An 8,306-nucleotide genomic window follows, 5' to 3' on the forward strand; every position below is an offset into this window, starting at 1 on the left:
TTTCTCTAACTGGACCTTTTTGAATTTTAATTGAGTGCCCCTGGTCTATAGCCTGGACCATATGGTCATCTGCTACCAGGTAGCAGAGAGTTCCCCAAGCTTTTGAGTAGCCAGTCAGATTGAAAAGGTAGCCGGCTCATGTTCGCGGCGTTTGTTCCAGTGATCCTTTTCCCAATTAATAAACAAACCTCAAATATGTATCCATGAGTGTGACAATTGAAATTATACAAATAAACATTCTTATAAAGGCCCAATGCTCAATTATAAATAACAAAGAAAATACTAATAACTGTATGTTTCCCACAGAATTTGGAGAGATTGTGGTGGGTAGACCTTGCTTGGACCCTCTTGGGGGGTTCGGGGGGCCAGGCTCCCTGTAAGAAAAATGTGTACATTTTAAACTCAGGTTTACATACAATGTACAACTTCATACAAAATAGGACACACGGGCAGGAAAACGGCTATATAGCCTGATGAAGACCCAGTGAGGTTGAAACGCGTTGCGTTTTCCTGCCCGTGTGTCCTATTTTGTATGAGGTTGTACATTATATGTAAACCTGAGGTTACCCTTGTACCAACACTTCTGGATTAAATTTCTCGTAAATAAGTAACCAGTAAGCTCCTTTTTTCACTTTTGTATTCTACCTGACTTTGAGCTTGCTTGCTGCCACTTTATCTACTCGTACATTTTAAACTAAAATGCATGAATCTGGTTCACTTTGAGAACCAATTTAAGAGGCTAGATCAGGGGTGGGCAATTATTTTTCATGGGGGGCCACATGAGAAACCCAGATTGTTGCCGGGGGCCGAACAAATATTGTTATGCCGTAACCCAGGAACGTTGATGATAGAGAGGACCACAAAAAAATGTCCTCGCCACCAGACGGCCAGATTTTGCTGAGGGTTGGGGGCCGAACGGCGCTGGCGCGGAAAAATGTTGGACATTTGAAGTCAGGTTTAGAGGAATAACTCATTTTAAATGAACAGTTGTGATGTCATTATTCAGTCTTAAAAATTAAATCAAAAACAGCACTCACAGATGTCTATAAAGTTTAGACTTTTAATGCGCACAGCAGCAGTGATACAACGGACGCGTTTCAGCCTCACAGGCTTTCCTCAGTGTTGTTACAAGCAGTGGGTGTGACCCATATAAGTAGAAGCCAGGACCATGCTGAATGAAACCAGCTGTGGAAAATGCATGCATCAATCAATCAATCAATCTCCAACATATCTAGAACAAACAGAGTGGTCAAGAACCTACATAACAAATAAATAAGATGACCGCACAGCTGATCAGAATACATCAACATGACTGATTAAATCACTCACAGATCCTAAAAGAAATAAATCTGTGAACAGGTATCAAGACAAATATAAAAAAGTAGATAAATATGGACAATTGTAGATATATACAAGTGTCAATCTATATACAGTAAATGGTATCTGCCACAACGATATACATAATACCAAAAGCACATTAGAAGTAGCCTATAAGACAAATAAGAAAAATTTAAGAAAACCCCTCAGTCTAAATCTGCTTGACAGGAGCAGATAACCCATCTCAAAATGTGTAAGCATGACCAATCACATATCAAAACAAGGGATCAAACCACTTATAAGAAACAAGAGAGCAATAATTCTTCATTTAAACCCTTAGGATGCTCAGTCTGTAAGTGGTGTATCCAATATGCTTCTCTCTGGAGACGTTTTCTCTCCCTGTCTCCTCCTCTCAGAAGTGGCCCCACTGACTCAATCCCCATAAAACGTAAGCTGCAAACGCCATGATCATATTTATTAAAATGTTTGGCAACTTCTGATGCTGCTCTTATGTTCGGAAATTCTAATTCTCAGTTGTCTTTTTGTTTATTATTCAGTCTTAACCACCAATATTTGATCCTTTTCTCACTCACTCCTGTCACCACTTGTTCTCCCTGCAGGGCTTGAAATTAGCTTTTTTGACCACCTGCCAATATGGCTGCTAGAAGTTACCAGCCAATTAGAATTTTCACTAGCCAAAATGTTTTTCTTGAAATAAACCAGAATATGAGTGGGTTAATTTAAGCATAAGTTTCAGTAAGTGGCCCGGGATTCTCAAAGCCTGTGTTGAGGGTCACACAAACAAAAATGCACTCTTGAAGCTAAATAAATCCAAAACCAACAAGTTAATTATTTAAATGTTTTACTTCAATGTAGAACAGTCATTTCTTACACATGAGATTACTTTTAGCCTTTTAGTCGAATGAACATTTGGACACTTATTCAGCGGGTATCTTGTATGTTGCGTTCAGGTTAGTCTCGGTTTCCAGACGTTTGGTTAGCGGAGCCAACAGCGCCACCTACCACCAAACAGTACAGTAGTGAAACGGATTAAGACTGAGAGCTGAGTCTACGTTCAGGTGCACAGTGTATAAAGTAACCGGTAGGCCAGAAGCCAGTAGGCCAGCTACCGGGGCTTGGGGAACTCCCTGATGTAGGCCTGGACCATACAGCCAGATAGGAAAAGTAGCCGGATAAGATGTTTGCGGCGTTTGTCCCCCAAATAATGAACAAACCTCAAAGATGTATCCATGAGATTGTGACAATTGAAATAATACAAATAAACATTCTTAGCGGCTGTTCCCGCAGGACGTGTGCATTTCAGATCAGAACGCTTTGGAAATCATGTCGAGACTCGAGAGTGCTTCCAGCGCGCACAGACCACAGCCACTGAGCTTTTTTTTCACCCTCCCTGCCGTCGTGCGCAGTACGGATCAGGACGCAATATGGTCACACGGACAGTAGCCAGCTAGTTATGTCTGTTTGTTGTTGTTGATTGTTCACACTGTAAACCTGAAAGCCAGATTATTGGCAATTCTGGCAGCAGCAGAGTTTGAAGATCCCCCTGGCAGGAGAAGAGGTAGGAAAAGTGACTGACGAGTAGCGCGCTTTTCCTCCAAATGTTGAACTTTTTTCAGCTTGAGACGCCCAGAGTGCTCCACCAAAAAACACGAGCCTCCAACAGCGCTTAAACGCCAGGTGCATACCATACAGAATGAATTGCAGAAAGGTGCTGGCTTCTCAAATACACACGTCCTGTCTGAACAGCCCCTTATAAAGGCCCAATGTTCAATTTAATTATTAATAAAAGAGTATCCATATTACAAAACAAAACATACAATAACTGTGTTTGTTTCCCGTAAGATTTGAAGAGATTGTGGATAGGTGAACCTTGGATCCTGTCTGGGGGGCAGAGAGAGAGAAAATTGTGTACATTTTAAAGTAAAATTCATGAATCTGGTGCACTTTAAAAGCAAAATTAAGAGGCTAGATGTATGAAGAAAACACACCACGTTGATATCCTCTTTACTGTGCTGTGGTTTTACAATGATGAAAAATAAACATTTTCCATTCTGCATACAGGTGAGGTCACTATAATACCTTACAAAGTAACCACTAGATGTCCCTAACAGGCTACAAACATGCCTGTATAACCAGTGTTGGGCAAGTTACTTTCAAAATCTAATATACTACATATGACTAGTTACTTTCATTTGAAAGTAATAAGTTACTTTACAATATTACTTTCTGTGTAGAGTAACTCGTTACTTATTATTACACTACTTTTGCATTACTTTTACCGAAACAACAGCAGCAGCAGAATGACATCGCCGCCCCGGAACCATCCCGAAAAATAATGTCAACCGTCTTGAAGTCAGTTTAAACCGTCCAAAATTCTAAATGTTATCCTTTACCTTTGTTATTGTCATCTATAGTGGTTATTTGCATAAAAACACACAGTTTGATTAGGAAATGATTGTATCTTTTTTAAATATGTGCTTTGATTTAATAAAATGTAACTCAATTTGTAACTTGAGTTAGTTGACAAAGTAACTGCTATAATATTACTGAAATCCTATAAATAATAAGTTATATTACTGAGTTACTGCTAAAAGTAATATATTACATGTAATATGTTACTTTTGTAATGAATTACCCCCAACACTGTGTATAACACAAGCCAACACCAAATCATGCAGTGGTGATGCTGCCACTGCCAGAAAGTGACCCATTGGTGATGTCCACTTTCACAAAAGTTGGCCACAGCCTGCCACATAGTAGTCACGGTAGCGTTAAATGCTGGAAACACGATTAACAGAGAGAGAGAGAGAGAAAATGTCCGCATTCAACGTCTTGTTAACTCATCTTCAGCAAGCTAGCCTTAACTTTAGCTTAGCCAACTCCTAAAAGCTGCGGTTTGAAGGGCCTTATTGGAAATGATTATGCAACCTTCTACATGCTAAGACCAAGGAGAGAGAGTGAACATTTGACCAAAGCCACCAGTACACCGCGGTGACTGCACATTTGAAGAGCTTGGTTGGTCGTTTTGTAAAGTCAATCTAACCTTAGTCTAAATGAATGAACAGGACAACAGCATTATTAACAGTATAAACGCTAATTTAGTAAGATATTTCATCTTTTAAAAGGGGGTTAGGGTTAGAGCATGTTATTTACTTAGCTTACCTAACAGGCTCATGTCATGTTATGACAGCATGGATCATGAATGACAGACGAAGAAAAAATACATAATTTCATGCAACACATCCCGCAGATTCGCGCAGTTAATAAGTACAGCCTGGCTACCCCAACTCCCCAAAAATTCAATCTATAAAGTAGCCGGTCGGACAGAGGCCAGTAGGCGTAGGGTTAACCCTATCAATTTAATATAGTGACAATACGGCACACTGACAGTGTGATGGAGTGTGATGGAAATATCAGAAATGTATCAAAAATCTATCATTGTTATTGAGGAATATTGTGTTGTGTGATTGATAACATTATTGATTTATTGTCTCCAGGAGTTCTCCGTGTCTGCACGCATCACTCCGTGTCAGCACTACTTCCATGCTCTGTGTCTGAGGAAGTGGCTTTACATCCAGGACACATGTCCCATGTGTCACCAGAGGGTTTATATAGAGGAGGAGGGGCCTCACGACGGTCACGCCCACTCCAACAACAATGCCGCCGCAGGTGGAGGGGCCAACGAGCCCGAGCACGGGGAGGAGGAGCCTGAGGCTGAGCCAGCCCACGCTAATGCCGATGCCGATGCTAACGCTAACGCTGACCCCGACCCCGAGCCCGGGGAGGAACTGCTGGAGGACAATGACAGCATCGAGTACGACGAGGACGAGTGGGGCACGAGCAACGCTGCCATCCCCATAGAGGAAGACTATATCAACGACGATACAGACTCCACCGGGGACTGACACACACACACAGAAAAATATACAGATCTATCTTTATTATATTGAAGTTATATTTATATATACTGTATATATATATATATATATATATATATATATATACACTGTATATATACTCTCTTTTCTTCTTGCTTTGGAGTTTGGGCTTTGCTCTACAAGTCTAGCTGCTGCTCTTAAGCCCATGGGATCCGGCTCTGTGTGGCGCCAGTCCTGCCTTTGGAACAGACGGTCTGTTTGCGCTGACCCGCTGGTGTCTGAGCCCTGTTCATTCACTCACTCACTCTTCCACATGCAGTGTTTATAGTGAACTATATGTAGTGTTTATCATATAGTGAACTATATGTAGTGTTTATCATATAGTGAACTATATGATAAACACTACATATAGTGAACTATATGTAGTGTTTATCATATAGTGAACTATATGATAAACACTACATATAGTGAACTATATGGGCAACGATCAAACGACTTTCAGACACTACCTCTCTCTTCTTCTCCTTTGGTAAACACGACTACATTGCATTGTGGTATATGTGAGAAAATGTAGGTTACATTCGTTGTTAACTAGAAATTGCAGTGCATTGTGGGTATTTTATAGTGGACTGAATAGTGAATCAAATTAATAGTTGAGAATTCGGACGCTCGCAAAAGATGGCGAACACACTGTTGCACTATATGAGTGTTTCCCTCTGTCAATTGGTCTGTGTTGGGGCGCGGATACTAGGCTGTCCTGATGGTGTTGTTTATTGTAGGGAGTGGTTCAGGTCAGGTTGGTTTGGATAGATCAGAGGTTATATTGCGTACAAAGAAATGTGTAAAGTCTTTGGAGAAGGACTTGGGAAGAAGAACTGTATGCAGCGCTGGGCGAAGACATTCTGGTGTATGGTGGTAGTAGCAGTCGGAATTGTCTTGATCCGTCTGTAAGGAAAAAGGAGGGGGTAGAGGGGTAGAACAGGCCACCATTCAAGGCCCACTTCTGATTGTTAGAACATTTCCGAGGACCACCTTCCCAAATAAATGATATCTTGATGTGAGAGGTCCTCCGCAGCCCACTAGATGGAACTCTGAGGCCCACCAGTGGGACGTGGCCCAGTGGTTGAGAAACACTGGAGTAGAAGAATAGGATGGTAGAATTAGATTTTGTTGGGGAAATTTTCTATTTTTCAAAACTTGTTTAACTCGAGGAGGGTATATAAACACTCTGACACCTGATAGTGAAGAGTGGTGTTCTCATCTGGCCGGGGGGGGGGGGGGGGGGGGGGGGGGGGGGGGGGGGTTGTGATGTCACCACCTGTTGTACTCTATAGAGGGTGATGTCACAAACAGTTGGATATTTTCAAAATAAAACGATTCTGCACGTCTCAAGCACACAGAAGCCATTGAAAATGGTTTATTTTGGTATTGCCCTGTCTTTCTGTGTGTGCATGATACGGGGAGAGAGATTGCCTGCGCTGCACCAATGAAAATATTCGGATGAGGATCTGAGTGAATCAGAGACAGATCAGGGCGGGTCTTTGCAAAAGCACATGGAGGTGGAGGTGGGGGTGGGGGTGGGGCTGGAGGTGCGAGCAATACAAATATTTAGGTGCACTGGCAGATTTTAGGGTGTGAAAATGGGACCAAATGGGCGCACTCTGGAGCCCTGCTTAGCCTTCACAAGTACATGGGGAAGAAATTGATTGAAGGACTTCTCAGTGCAATCTTCAAGTCATCCTGTGGGCTGGATTGGACCCTTTGGCGGGGGGGGGGGGGGGGGGTTGTGGGGGTTGTGGCCCCGGGGCCGTATGTTTCACACCCCTGCCATACATGGTCTGAGTGGTTTGGTTAACTTAACTTAAGTTGAGGTGGGATTTTAGTAACCATACATGGTCCGAATGAGGAGCGCCAACACGTGTGTGTGTGTGTGTGTGCGCGCGTGCGTGTGCGTGTGTGTTGTGAGTCTGCCGACATGTCATGTGTTTAGATATTGTCTTAAAGACAGTTAATGTTCCCTTGTGTTATTTTACAGAGGAGGTGATGGAGAGATCACTGCTTTCCTGAGAGAGAGAGAGACAGACAGGTGTGACTTGCTACTGATATACAGTAGCTCTTATATGACTTACTACTGGTCTCTACTGTGACCTGTTGACACTGTGTACGTTATGGTACATGTCCTAATAACACGCATACACTGCTTACAGCTGTGTACGTTGTAGTACATGTCATCACACACACACACACGACACACACATTGTCCTGTCACACTTTGACTAAGACAAAAAACTTACTTAGATCCTCGCCACACGTCTCTTCACAGCAGATGTTTATTTTTAGTTAAAAATGTTCAGAAGTGGTGAAAGCACTGCTATGGTTTCCCAAAGGGCACGGCTTCATTTAAACTCCAGACTGACTGGTCTCAGATCAAATAAATGTCAGCAGAATCATCAGGGGGACTTTCCATGATGCTCTGTGCAAAACGCTGCTGCAGCTTTCTGAAAGCCCAGGATGTGTTTCAGTCTCAGGTTCTCCACAGGTCTTGGAAAGTTTGGAAGAGTTTAGAAATATGGAGAGACAACCCTGCTGTCTGAACTAAGAACAAGTACTGCCCCACTTACTGCACCTACAAACAGTCAGCACAATAAAAACGTTGGCTTTTTACCTTTCTGCAAACCTACAATCTCAATCTACTGTAGGAACTGTACTTTGAAACAAAACGGCAGTTAATTAACGACGTTGGTTATGTTAAGGCAAGTAAAACAACTTGGTTAAGGTTCGGGTTATGGTAGACTTTTAAACATGACTGTCCCTCCATCCACCCCCACCACAATGCCCTTACTGGCCGCTGCACCATTTCAATAGACACGATAACGCTGATATACACGTTTCAATAGACACGACAACGCTGATATACACGTTTCAATAGACACGATAACGCTGATATACACGTTTCAATAGACATGATAACGCTGATATACACGTTTCAATAGACATGATAACGCTGATATACACGTTTCAATAGACATGATAACGCTGATATACACGTTTCAATAGACACGAGAACGCTGATATACACGTTTCAATAGA

General features: G+C 42.2%; 1 protein-coding gene across 1 annotated transcript in view; it reads left to right on the forward strand.

Moving 5' to 3' along the window:
- Positions 1–6,476, forward strand: part of rnf139 (ring finger protein 139) — a 38,872-nt gene extending 32,396 nt beyond the window's left edge. Inside the window, exon 9 of the mRNA XM_083646550.1 lies at positions 4,836–6,476. Within this exon, the coding sequence (XP_083502676.1) occupies positions 4,836–5,243 (408 nt within the window). The 3' untranslated portion in view covers positions 5,244–6,476. The remainder of the gene's footprint in view (positions 1–4,835) is intronic.
- Positions 6,477–8,306: the final 1,830 nt, after the last annotated feature.

This window comes from Poromitra crassiceps (assembly GCF_964638095.1).
Source record: "Poromitra crassiceps genome assembly, chromosome: 11".
Lineage (NCBI taxonomy): Eukaryota > Metazoa > Chordata > Actinopteri > Beryciformes > Melamphaidae > Poromitra > Poromitra crassiceps.